The 14,502-nt window shown below is 34.6% G+C and overlaps 1 protein-coding gene across 1 annotated transcript in view; it reads right to left on the bottom strand.

The window, feature by feature from the left end:
* Positions 1-12,954, bottom strand: part of LOC149796439 (uncharacterized) — a 94,810-nt gene extending 81,856 nt beyond the window's left edge. The window contains exons 1-6 of the mRNA XM_089961119.1: positions 12,846-12,954; positions 8,318-8,358; positions 7,501-7,659; positions 6,678-6,717; positions 6,017-6,148; positions 2,968-3,026 (exon numbers count right to left, since the gene is read on the bottom strand). Coding sequence (XP_089817245.1) covers positions 2,968-3,026; positions 6,017-6,148; positions 6,678-6,717; positions 7,501-7,502 — 233 coding nt within the window. The 5' untranslated portion in view covers positions 7,503-7,659; positions 8,318-8,358; positions 12,846-12,954. The remainder of the gene's footprint in view (positions 1-2,967; positions 3,027-6,016; positions 6,149-6,677; positions 6,718-7,500; positions 7,660-8,317; positions 8,359-12,845) is intronic.
* Between the last annotated feature and the right edge of the window lie 1,548 nt (positions 12,955-14,502).

Genomic DNA, 14,502 nt, shown 5'->3' with positions numbered 1-14,502 from the left:
TATAGTTACCGAGGGACTTCCATAAATGGAAAAAAAAATCGCTCTGACATCGAGAAAATGGGGGGGGGGAGCTGCTCTGTTTATTGACTTAATCCCTCATTTTACAATCATGTTGATAAGAATTTTTTAATAACGCGCTTTTTCTATTGAAGTTGTTCATTATTCTGTTTAAATAACATTTATTTTCAAAATGTCCAACATATGAAACATCGTTCCATCTGGTTTCAACCAACATCATGTGTATGTAAAAAAGTGTGTATTACATCTGTGCTTTTTGTTTTCTTGATGAGTCTGGTTCCCATAGTGGTGTTTAATATTACCCTGTCAAATCGGGAGTCCAGAGAGCAGGGAACTAGACTAACTGTTGATACACCACCAAACAAGATTCCTTTTTTTTAAAAACATGCAACATTTATTTTGTGAGACAATCATCTACGTTGAAACTCAATTTTTGTATTGTTCAATTAGTACAATATTTATGTTGTGATTTCATTGATGTTGTGATTTCATTGGAAGTAATAATGAAACTGCTTATCATCCTTGAGGATATCTCTTAAGTACCAGTTCAAGAATTCTATGAAACTTGCTTGCCCACAATGGTCCATATCTGTGAAGTATTCATTTCGCTTGGCTGTCTTATCTTTGATCACCATTAGGAAAGAGTCGGTTAACTTAAGGTAGTTTATGTTACATACACAAAAACATTTATAAGTGTTTGATTGATCAAATGAAGTGAGTTCACCCAACATACGACCAGGGCTGCTAGATTTTAAGTTTTGTAGGATTTTCGTGCCTTTTAACTTTTCTTTTATTCCACCTCCTTTATTTGATTCAAAAGACATAATTAATCTGGTAATACAAAGCCTGCCAGCTTTTAATTCAGTGCAAAAAGACAACAAATACTTCCAGAAGTCAGTTATCAAAACATGGTCAGCACTTAATTAGGTTCTTAGAGAAACACTTGCTGACATAGTTATTACAGTAGATTGATGCAATCTACAAATAATTACAAATAATTGCAATCTACAATTGCATTTATGACGATTACACTTAAAAGGAACTAAAAGACAGAATCAGAACACAAATTTTAATTGATACAAAAATTATTTAATTTTTTTTTTTACATTAAAGTACTGCCTCCATTCGATGTAAGTGACATTTTCGTTGATCAAAATTTCCTTACATATTGTTAATTGTGCTGTACTAGGAATACTGTTTGGAAAGAAAATGTAAAAGAATTGTATGACCTATTTTTAAATTTGATATTTCAAAGTGTTGATTAAAATTTCCAGGTCCTATCTACCGTTTTCGACATTAAAATGAGCAATATATCAAAGTGTCTGTTACCAATTTTGATTGCGATTTTCTTCAAGTTTAACAAATAGGGACCAATTTTTAGGGTATTTTCTGGTTTAAAAAATGGGAGCCTTGCCTGACCCTGTGTTATAAGTGGGCATGCGAGTTATCGAGGGAGTTGTGTACAAAGTTAAGTGAAGGTACATGTATGAGGTTAGAAGTTGTGCAGAAACAAAGTCTCAATAAGGCAATAACCTTCACCTCTGGCTTTTAAAAAACAAAAAAAAACCTTGATAGGTTTCTCCTTTACCCTATGTGCAGGCCATATTGAAATGTTCGTCTAGGTGCACAAAAATTCCCAAAGTAACCAATTTTCCCTTAAAAAATATGGACATGCTCAATGACCCAGTGTACTACAAAGGGCTCCAAATAGGAATCTTCCTGCTGTAGATCTTACAATACAAAACTTTAGTAACTGCCTATTACTGACAATTATTTTAATATTTAATCCAGCTTTCACTGGTTTTCTTTTCATTTAGCTGAAATCTGACTTATTGTTAAACTATAGTTCTTGTATTTTTCTTTCACAAGAAATGTAGTAAAATGCAGCATTTTTATAACCTCTAAAATACCTCACACTAGTGGACACAGCGACTTCAAAGCATAAACCTGCTGACACATAAGAATTTTCAATGGCCAAATATGCTATTCTTACTGAAAAGAATCTGATCATCAATTATGATTTGGCAATTATAGCTAATGAACATACAAGGCCCACAACTAGTCAGTGTGTAGAAAATATTTTCTGTTGAGTCACAATGGCCTTGACCTTTGACCATTTGGCTCCGAAATCAATTAGTTTCTTTCTTGACTTCTCCAAGTTTTGTGCAAGTGCATGGCACGGAACTTAAGATACTGTGCTAAACCAAATACTAGAGGGACAACTGTTGTGGCATGCCACATTTGTAATTTATAATGTGCACATATTTTTCATTTTATTTTCAAGAGTAATGCACAGGTAACTGCTGGAAAAAAAAACAACAAACAAACCCACAAAGAGTCCCTCAAAGGCATGGCAGATTTAATGGATAACCAACTAGATATCATATGACGCCTATTAGGGAAAACCACATGTTGACAGAAGAAGAGATAATATTTTCAAGGTATGACTAACCATTCAGGAGTAGTAGCAATAACAAGATTTTCAACATGGTTGCTGTGGTGGTTATAGTGGTTGTCTAGCAGCACCATTTTCATTCAGGATTAACTAGACCAGTATCAAAACTGGCGGTGTAAGGAACTCCTGCACAGTGAGAAACAAGCCCATTATCATGGCAGCGACATACATGTATGAAGCATGGACAGAAAAGAACTGAGAAATAGCCAAGCTACAAATGGTCATCAGTGCACTACTCAAAGTGGAGGAATGGCGTTTCCAGTAGGATATGACACAACTGTCATATGGCACAGGTACTGAAAGTTTCTCACCTCCCGCTAGGTCGAAAACCAGCAAATGTAATTTAGTTTCAGTCTGCATAGTCTTCCAAAAGTTAATGAACTGTGTGACACAATGATGTTGGGACAGACTGACATGGGTCATTCTGTGTAACTCCAAAGTATAAAAAACCTAAAGATTTTGATGAAACATTATATATGTATATAAAGGCTTACCCATCTGGACTAAACTCCATTAAAAATGTTGAACGGCAAAATCCAGACAAGGCACATGGCTGAAATGAGTAGATAATGGGTTATAAATTAGTGTGCTGATCCCATCTCAGTCCAATTATCTTCAAAGGTATCTTGCTCTTGGTGCCCAGTTATATTGCAAAAAGATCTTAATAAAATTGCTTTTTTTCCTTCTAATTTTATCTAATTTTACAAGTGTTAATATCAATGTAAAATATTCAACAAATTAATACTATTATACAGAAACTAAAACTCATTTAAATTTATCCTTTCAGGGCAAAGACAGGAGAAAATGTGCTTAGCTTTTTGTTACATCAAGTAAGAATCATGGTTCTACACAGGACTTTGAAAAGTGCAGTCCTGGATTGCTTCCTTGAAAAAAAGAACTAAAAATTGCACTTTTTCCATGAAATAATTTAGAACATTATATGTATATTATTGTATAACCAATAAATATGTTAGCAGATTGCTAATGCTCGTTTATTACGAAATATTTAGTATTATAATAAATTAATGACAAAAATTAGGGCATTTGATAAGCATGATAATTGTGATTGTGATGTTACAACTATGAAAATTCTCAATGCGTGTACAGTGTAATTTTTTAATTTTGTGTGCAGCTAGACTCAAGGCAGAACACTTCTTCTGTCTTAATTTATTTAATTTTCTTAATAACATTTCAAATCAATTACTTTTCTATGATACTGGAAGAAGAAGCAAATGACCATAGTCCAATCACTTTTTTTCATTTCATCATTATGTTACTGTTTTGGGCTTAATGCCATTTCTCACTACACGGTGGCCGATATAAGTGGTAGAAAAAGAACCCAGGAAAACCCCAGCAAGAACCAATGATTCACTGGAAGCTACTGGCAACTTTCTCATATACCCACATTGGCCATAATTTCATCTTTAAGCAACACAGCTTACTACATTTGCATTTTTTAAAACAAACTTTAACAAATTTCTGTATAGAAAGAGTAGGATGAATATCCTAAAGTTCAAGACCTTCCTCCATCAACATCATCAACTGTATGATAGTTTCTTCATTTAAATGCCCAAGGCCTTTTGTCTTGATGTGATTTTGTTGAACTTTGCATGTTCAGTGTTCCTTGGGTTGCATCTCCATTATTCATTCAACAGGCACGACACCATGTAAATAAAAATGTTCCACCGTTTTATAGCCATTGGGAATGTCTTATTTTATGATTTATGCCGCAAATCTCTCAGTCTCTTTGCTGTTCTATTTTCTTTACTTAAACAAGACGCCTCTACTAATTTGTGTTGGCAGGTTTTATGAGGATCATAGCCTTGAAAATATGCAATCGGAATATTACACAAATGATAATCACTTGAAAGGTACATGACACCAAAAAAACAGCTGAATTTATGACTATTAACATTGGAGATTTCTCTGGTAGCCTAAAAGGTTGGAGTGTCTCTCGGTTCCAGGAGGTCATGAGTTCAATCCCCAGCCAAGTCATACCTAATACTTATAAAAATGGTCGTAGCAGCTGCCTCACTTGGCACCCAGCATTAAGAGGGCAGTGTTAGGACTGGTCGGCCTGGTGTCAGGATAATGTGACTGAATGGGACATGATGCTACATGTTTGTAGCATGATGAACCAGTGTGTGACATCACTGTAAACTGCCACAATGCAGTCCCTTCCCATAAGCATATTGGGCATGCCTGTAGTGGCTAAATGCGAAGAACCAGTGCTTTAATTTTCCACCACCGACATCTAGCTCTTGTTTGTCCATCAGAATGAGACTGAATTTTGTCAGCCGAAGGAAAGGTCTTATTCCAAACACTATGCCAAGCATCACACACTTTCTTAGATTTGGCTACTATTCCATCCAAACTATCAGTTCTAGCAACTTTATTACTCTTCTGAATCTCACGACAATCTTCATCAAGTTGCTCTTTAACCCCAAAATATTTATCCAAATTTGCAAATGGCATTTTGTTTAAGTCTCAACTTGTCTTGATTTTGAGGTCAAATGCACTACTTATTTGGGTCCACTTGGAAACCAACACAAGAATGAAAGCTCAAGTTGTTCATCTGATGTACTAATACAATCATCACAGGTACAACTAATACAATCATCACAGGTACAACTAATACAATCATCACAGGTACATCAATGGGTATTTCTTCCTCTGAATTCAGTCGTAAATATCAGCACATTTTCCTACCACTCAAAAGCTAGTCGAAGTCTTTGAATTTGCCACCCAGCTACTGCGCCATGTTTTGATTTACTCTAATAATGACAACATGCACATCTGGGGGCTCTTTCAGCCACTGAATTCTCTCAATGTAAATAAGAGCACAGCTAAAATGATCAATTGATCCACATAATTTCCCACTCAACAGGTGGAAGAAGCAGGACTGACAAGACATTGAACTTGCCACCCAGCTATTGCTTGCATACATAGGACTCCTGTGCAAGCGATTTTCTGTGTCTCAGATAAAAAATTGGTGTCTAAATACGTGTGATTGGGTGTTTCTGAGACCTCTGATACACATATACAAACATGGGAGTTCATAATCATCTGAAATACAAACTAAATCCCAAAATTTTGGCACAGTTTTTCTAAATATTGTATAACGATAAGATTGCATAAATGCTTTTTAATATGATGAATTATAACTGCAGAGTGATGCTTATCAAAGAGAGGCTCAAATCATACAATGATCAAATGACCAATGATCAAATAACAGGTGTCCTAATCTCCTTGACCTATGGCTTAATCTAATCAATTACAAACACCAGAATTCTATGTCCTAAAAAGGAATCTAATAAGTGAATTTTGCAGACAAAAGTACGCAGATGAAGGACTAAGCCGTTGGAATTTTCACATGTCCAAAACTGAAAAGTTTGCATACTATTTTTTTATATACAGAATTTGGCATCCCTGATAACCATGAGACTACCTGCCAATATACAAGATATCTTTGAATAATTACAGATATGCACAAACCATTTTCAAATTAAAGTTCATTATGGGAAAGTATAGCTATATCTTTACCTGATTGGTCACCACAGGATTCGCAATCAGATCTTCAACATATTTCTCTGAAATCTTCTGGTTTGGCTGCTTCTTTGCTTTGCCACCAAACTCTCGATGTTGGAGATAAAAAGTAATATTTTCAACAGGCATCTATGAGGAAAAAATGAGAACACATTGTCAGCCAGCATCGAATTTCAGAATAAATGCTTCAAATTAAATCAGAACAGGTACAACATGATTAAAGATAAACATCAAAGCTGTTAAAATACTATAAAATAAAAAATAATGGTAATAAATATAAGATCTTTATAACATACGTCAAATTTAGTTAAGAGGACTGCATTCCCTCAAAAGGAGGGGGTAAACTTTATCAAAAGACCCGATCTCTTCACCCTCCTACACCTGTACTAACAGGCAGGAGGAGGAACCATCTCAGCTTATTTAATGGCAAACATGTTTGAAAACATCAGATCATGAGAGAGCCTCATTGTCATGCTCCCTGTGGGGAGAGGGGACTTTCCACCCCAGTGTCTCTCTGATGAATAGGACACTAGTTCATTCTGTTCTAGATTTACTTCAAATTCTTTTACATTTGAGGCTGGAATTATGAATTCAGTCAGAATAATTTTGTTGTATTATACTCTAGATCTCTGTACACTATCATGCTGCTAATTCTTACCTCGTGTTTTTCTTTCCCCGATGATGTCATTGGTTCCATCCTATTAATAAGGAAAATAAATTATGCTGAATTATCAGGTTCACTGACATGGATCCACTTCACTATGTCCTATGTTCTTTAAATGAAATAAATATACTGTTTCTTAGCTGATAATGATTTACAAATAAATGTGAATAAAGTGAATGGAAAATTTTTTGACAAAAGAATAACAGAGAAGGAGACAACAAATAGTGAATGAAAGGAAGGAATACAGGTGTGTAAGGATTGGGTGCACGCTGCCTCAACATCATGAAAACAGAATATCAAAACCTAAATTCATTATCAGCTAAATTGTTACTGACAATACCATTTACTGAATCCTCAATTTCTGAGAGAAAAAGAGAGCTGCAGGCAGAATTACTGAAGACAGACAACTAAATGACTGCATTTAATTTCACCAAAACAATCTGGGATATTGAACAAGAATTCGAGGCATGGTTGTTCTGGCGGATTAGACCATCCCCCCAATCAATATCAATTTCTGGTGCCAGGGCAGTTTAACATGGTTTGCCTACTATGATGTGTCCCTGCACAAGGACAGGAACCACACATACTCATTCTGGCCCCAAAATGTGATATATTCTTGTGGATTAAATATCCTGCCAGGCCTAACTTTTCTTCATTTCAGTCACTTTTTACAATATTTAATTTGTTATACTTCCCACAATAGCCAGAGACAATCCACTGCTAAGAGGGAGAAATAATTGCTAAAACAATGACCTTAAATAAAATCCCTTCTGTTGCTAAAACTCGTGTGATGGGGGGAAAAAAATCTAATACTTACATTCAAACTGTACAATATTTCTTCTGTTCATGTACAGGGCAAAGTCCAATCCATCAGAAAGAACAAGTAAAATTTAAATAAATCCTTTATAAATGCAATATGCTGGCTTCACTTTTGTATCGAAAGATTTAAAAAGAAGCTCTGTGAACTACATCATATCTGAAAAAGAAACGAGACTGAATTCACACCTTGAAAAAGAAAATTCAAAAAAAGTGAATCAAATATAAGTTGTCTTTAATATTATCAGTGATCAAGCTAGACTTGAATTTTGGGGAGGAATATCATTTGTGGACAGAAGAAGTGAGAGCCGAACAGGGAAAAGCGAGAGCATATAAATGAATGTCCAGCTTTCACTTCTCCGTTATATCCACACAAAAAAGTCATTACTCCCTAAAATTCAATTCTAGCTTGACCCATGCTGTCCAACAAAAAATGGGTTGAAATGATACAACTGTGCCATGTATCAATATGATTTACAATACACAGCCTATATGATAAAATAGTGAAACACATATGAACTAGATGGTCTGTACAACTTCAGTGGTATGGTCATTTCAGGCTGTACCCTTTAATCAGATTCATTGGTCACCATGCCCTTAGTTATGCACTGCATGAATGCTTTAAAAACATTGTATTTCATGTCTTCACTGCATGAATGCCTTAAAAACATCATATTTCACGTCTTAAGTTTGGAAGGCATTATGATCTTAAGTTCAACAGAAAAACATTTCCATGTGCAAGGAAAATCATTAACTGGAACAAATCTGAGTGTGGAAGCTGAGATGACTAAAAACCAAATCCATCATATTGTACTTACTGCATAAGCAAAACTTCTGCCGTGGCTGCAGGCACTCATTTCTGTCAATGAAAAGGAAATAATTCACAACACCCACACACAGTCAGGAAATTAAAGAGGTAACTATAAACTTCAGTCACAAAATATACTCTTCAGCCAATCCTGTGGGACCAATACTCAAAATTTTAAATTTATTATGGAGTACTGATCTAGTATATTATCTTCAATAAAATAAGAGTTGGAAGATAACTCTGTTTTTCTTTCAAAATATTCCTTGTAAGATATTGCAGTCATTTACTAACATTAACACAACAGGATGGACAAATCAGATATTTAACTCAAGATTTATTTTATTATCAGGATAATAATTAACATACATTTACTACAAATATATAAGGAATAAATGTAGCGTCAACAGCAGCATCTGTATGGTTAAGATGTGTATAAAAATGTGTCCATTTATCATGAACTCATAATCCAAGAAATAAGAACTAAGAAATATTACATTGGTTATTTATATATATTCTCATGTGAAACATTTTCTTAATATTTTTTAAGGATGTTAGTGATGATTTGAAATTATCGCAACAACAAAAGTCATATTGTTTCATGTTCCATTACATTGGTATTAAAACTTTATAAGGGTAGAAAATATAACTTAAGCCAGACAATTTTTTTATATTTCTTTATTTGAACTTCATCAAATATTTGGAAGCTTGACAAGTTTTACAGATTTGGTACTGGAAGTAGCTAAATCACATCTGCTCATAATATTTTGTATTCAGCTTTTTCACTGTCCCTTAATTTGCCAACTTTCTTTCAAAAAGTAGCCGCCAATGGTAATCCTGATGGAATCAGAAAACAAAAATATTTATGCACAGTGTATTAATTATTTAGTATGTTGGGTTTGTAATGTAATAGTATAATGAACTTTCAAATACTGATATAGTTCTATACTTACACTTTTTTACATTAGTTTCATTTGCAATATATAACACTGATTCTTTATATACCTCTGGTATAAACTTCATGTATGCTCAGTGGCATGCCAACTTCCTTATGGTGATTTATGAACTAAGAACTTGATGTGAAAGGAAACTTTTTGATCCTTATTGTTCATCTGATGCAGCTGTTGCTATTTTCTTGACAGTACTCAATCAATGTTTCAAAATTTGATTTTAAGCAAAACAACGCTATGCTCTCCTTGACAAAAGACAAGAATCATGTTACTATGACTCTGTTTGGTTCCATAAATGTTAATACAATAAAACCTGTCTTGAGAGACCACCTTCTCCATGTACAGATTTATTATATAGTATTATGACCTCAGGGATCGTCCTGGGCTTCGCCAATGTCACAACTTGCGATTTTTCGTCCTTGTTGGCAACAAAATATATCATCTGGTGATTTTTTTTGGCGACAACCTTTTTGGCTGCTTAATTTGTTCATACAATCATGGATTTCAAAGGAACCACAAAATTCTATTTAAAAAATGAGAAAGAGAGAGAGAGAGAGAGACTGTAAGATGTCAGGAAAGTAGATATTTAACATCTGATAATGCATTTATTTCAGGCGACAACAGTAATACCTATGTATTAATGGTGATGTTGGATGCAAAGACCATGGAAGTAGTGCAAAAGTCATGTAATGATTTATTTTGTAATATTATGGCTGTATTACTTGTTGTCAACAATTTAATAACTATCCCATCTTTTTAAATTTTCACTGCCTGTTACATTAATTAAATATTCACTACTTGCTCTGACAACATTTTTTGAAAATTGGCAGCAAAATATTGAGGTTGACTATTGTTTTGGCTACAACTTTTTTAAAAGCTAGGACCATCCCTGGACCTGCTGTGCGCTTTAGATTTGAACATAACTTTAAAAAAATTTCAGTCATATTGCTACAATGTCTGCAGTGTGACAGTTTATAGTGATGTCTAGCACTGGGGAATCATGCCGTAGACATGTAACATGATGTCCCACCCAGCCACATTATCCTGACACCAGGCCGACCAGTCCCGACACCAGGCCAACCAGTCCTAACACTAGCCTCTTAATACTGAGCACCAAGCGAGGCAGCTGTTAGTACCATTTTTGTAAGTCTTTGGTATGACTCGGCCGGGGATCAAACCCATGACCTCCTGCATTGGAGGCGGATGCTCTAACCACTAGGCCACCGGAGCAGTCAGACCTGTTATGAGAGACCATTATGTTCTGGCAGAGGGGGTGGTCTTTAAAGACAGTTTTCACTGTATTAGGGCTAATTTAGGTTATGTCATTAGGTAAAACTAACATTACAGCTGTTTATACACAACAGCAACATAATATGAACAAACCCTTTCTGGTCATTAAATGTAATGTTTCAGACTCTATTCATTTTCTTACAATTATGTGGAACCATGTTTTTCTGAAAACATCAAAACACATTTGAAATTGCACATGCACACTCATTTCATTTGGTTAGTTTTGTCATGGTATACAATGAATCTAAACTTATTTATTGGGATGAGTTGGATGAAACTCTACTGCACACCACGCACCATGAGTTCATGTTCACAGAGCATCAAGTGGGTAATTCAAACTCAGCAATGTGTACTGAAGATGACAGACATAAGACAAAATGATGGGCATAAGAATGTCCATCAAGCTTATTGGTGTGTCGGTGATAACACAATGTCTACACCATTTCTAAGTACAACATCGGTCCAATGCCCATGGGATCAGCACATATTAGTTCTACAATGACCCCTGATATGTTTTTGGGGTTGACATTTTACTGCCTAAATAGCTGTGTTGTGTAGTGCATTTAAAAGTCGACTGACACAGGAATGAGAAGCCAAATTTTCTGGAATATGTGTGTATGTATGTGTGCTTGCATGTGTAATTTAGGTTTTTAATGTAGCTTCAACAATTTTTCAGTCATACTGCTATGATGTCTGCAGTGTGGCAGTATGCAGTCATGTCGAGCTCTGGGGTAACATGCCAAAGACATGTAATGTCATATTCCAACCAGTCACATTATCCTGACACCAGGCCGACTAGTCCTAGCACTGACCTCATTATGCTAAGCGCCAAGCAAGGCAACTGCTCGCAACATTTTTTTCTCCAGTTTTCTATAAGACTCCACCATGGTTTGAACCTGTGACCTCATGCATCAGAGGCGGATGCTCCAACCACTTAGGCCACTGAAATGGTTTTGAGGAATATCTCTAAAACTAAACATCAATTGACATGTCTTAGATTGTTGGACTAGACAAACAGTTAAAAGGTTGATAAGTATCTTGAACAAAAGTAAACTTTCTCCAATATTAATACATTTTTATTCATTTCATCAAAGAAACAGTCTTCAACTAAATCCAAATTTGGCATTACCAGCTCCATCGCATTCCAGTCTACTGAAATGTAGGTCAATTGAACTTAAAATCATGTCCATTTGCTTCTGTCAGAATTAAATTTATTAGAAAAAAGAGATCAAAGTCATATCCGACTAAAGCCATATGACTTTAATTTGTGGAAAAGGGTTGACATGGGCTGGCAATGTGTGAGATATTCCTGAAAATTTGGTTTTACATCCCCCCTGAGTCGACACAAAAACATAAATATCTGGGTCGATGTCATACAATGTAGGACTTGACAAGGCATGTGTTTAACTTCGACATTCGATGTAATGTTAATTGAAGAAATATATCTATAGCACAAGTCATATGGGTCATGCATGCACATTTATTCATTTCAATCTAACATTACATTTCTTTAACCAAAGTCTATTCAATCCTGATTTTTTAATAAGCTGCACTTTAACTGTCATCAAGAAACTTACCAAAGAAAATTATCAATTTCTACGGTCTTTTACAATGGTGGCCATATACTAAACTTGAGTCAAAATAATAGCACGTTGAGTGTAATCGTTACAATCGCGGGTAGTACAAAATTGTTTATCAATATGCGTAACTTTAATTGTGACATCACAGTGCTTGACATTCAATCCGGACTGTACTGGATTACACCTTTAGGTTCAGTTCATCCAAAAATGTAAACATACTTTAACATTGATTTTGCCGCATGCACCTCTTGGGGCATCTAAAAAATGACCTTCCAAATGAATATAGATTTACACGAATCCAAATTAAGTGAATACTTGCCACTTAAAGGTATGTATAATCAAATTCTAAGAAATGACACCCATTACTGAAATATCGGTGTTGAATGCCTTCATGACCCATGTGACATGTACTCACTCAGTACACAAGAAACTACGAACAAAGTACATAAGAAATAAAGTGAATGGATGAGAGCAGATGCATGAATAGTTTGGATGATTGAGACATTTTCTACTTAAGTTCAACTGCATCTTTGAAAGCTTTACCTAACCCACCTCATACCTACATCGCCAGCTTAAACAAATCTGAGAAACAGGCCAAAATGTAAAATTCCAGCAAATCAATAACTGTGCCGTTAAAACTTATTTGACGTTGAAAAGAAGGTGCACAAATGAACAATACACATTGTGACATCCATTGCTTTGAATACTAAAGAGCAGATACCTGTTTAAATAAACTTATCCAAATTGAACTCGTAGTCTGTACAACACAAGTGATGCACTTTTCACCATACCAAAGTGCCCGGATTCGTTAACAGGTCATTAGCTTGCGCCCACTCAAGTCAGACAAACGCTTATCTTAGAACGAGATTTCATTTTTTTTTTCGTATGCATGATTCAGACACTTTGGATTGTGCAACGTGATTTCTATTCCCGAAATATTACTTCCATAGAAATAATATGAATTTAAACCAAATAAATTATGAAGGAACGTAATTAAGTAATATCGCATACTTATGCAAATAAAAACGTCCATAAAAGTTGAAGCAAATGGAATAAAGTGTATCATATTTACATTTATATCAGTCACAAACTAATTAAGGACGGAAACCAGAATTACATCTGATTTCATTAAGCGTCATGTTCTGTATGGTAGATAGTTCCTTGGTAATAGACCACCAATTTGAGGATTTAAAACTACAACAAGAAATGTATGGGCAGACGTCGCCGCCAAAATTACATTAATCAAATGATCTAGTATGAAATCAAATGATTTAAACTAGCAAATGAAATGATAAATCCAGATTCCAAATGATGTGGTGTCACATGAAATGGTTTAACGAACAAAACCGAATGATGAATTTAGATTTCAAATGACGTGGTATTAAATGAAATGATGTAGAGTGAAATGAAACGATTTAACCCATCAAACGGAATGATGAATTCAGATTCCAAATGATGTTGTGTGATATGAAATGATGTAGCATGAAATGAAATGATTGAACCCCAAAAATGAAATAATGAATTCAGGTTTCAAATGATGTGGCGTTAAATGAAATGATCTGGTATTAAATAAAATGATTTAAAGACCAAACGGGAATGATGATATCTGCTTCCAAATGACGTGCTATTAAATAAAATGATGTAGTCTAAAATGAAATGATTTAACTCAACAAATGAAATCATGATTTTAAATTCCAGATGATCTGGTATTAAATAAAATGATTTAAAGAACAAAACGGATTGATGAAATCTGCTTCCAAATGACATATTAAATGAAATTACGTAGTATGAAATGAAATGATTTAACTCAACAAATGAAATGATGAATTCAGATTCCAAATGATGTGGTATTAAATTAAATGATTTAAAGAACAAAACGGATTGATGAAATCTGCTTCCAAATGACGTAGTATTAAACGAAATTATGTAGTCTAGTCTGTGGTTTTTTTTGGATTTACGCTAGCTGATTTGCATTTTGACCAGACCGTTTACTTTCCATACATTTCATTTAATACCACATCATTTGGAATATGAGCCGATCATTCCATTCTGTTCTTCTGACCATTTCAACTAATGCCAGATCATTTGGAATCTGAATACATCATTTCATTTTTTGGGTTAAATCATTTAATTCTAGACTACATAATTTCATTTAATACTACGTCATTTGGAAGCAGATTTCATCAATCCGTTTTGTTCTTTAAATCATTTAATTGAATACCACATCATTTGGAATCTGAATTCATCATTTCATTTGTTGAGTTAAATCATTTCATTTCATACTACGTAATTTCATTTAATAATATGTCATTTGGAAGCAGATTTCATCAATCCGTTTTGTTCTTTAAATCATTTTATTTAATACCAGATCATCTGGA

Source organism: Sinohyriopsis cumingii, chromosome 6 (genome assembly GCF_028554795.1).
Source record: "Sinohyriopsis cumingii isolate HCF-2022 chromosome 6, ASM2855479v2, whole genome shotgun sequence".
NCBI lineage: Eukaryota > Metazoa > Mollusca > Bivalvia > Unionida > Unionidae > Sinohyriopsis > Sinohyriopsis cumingii.
Note: the sequence above shows the minus strand (reverse complement) of the source record. Positions and strands in the feature narration are given on the sequence as shown.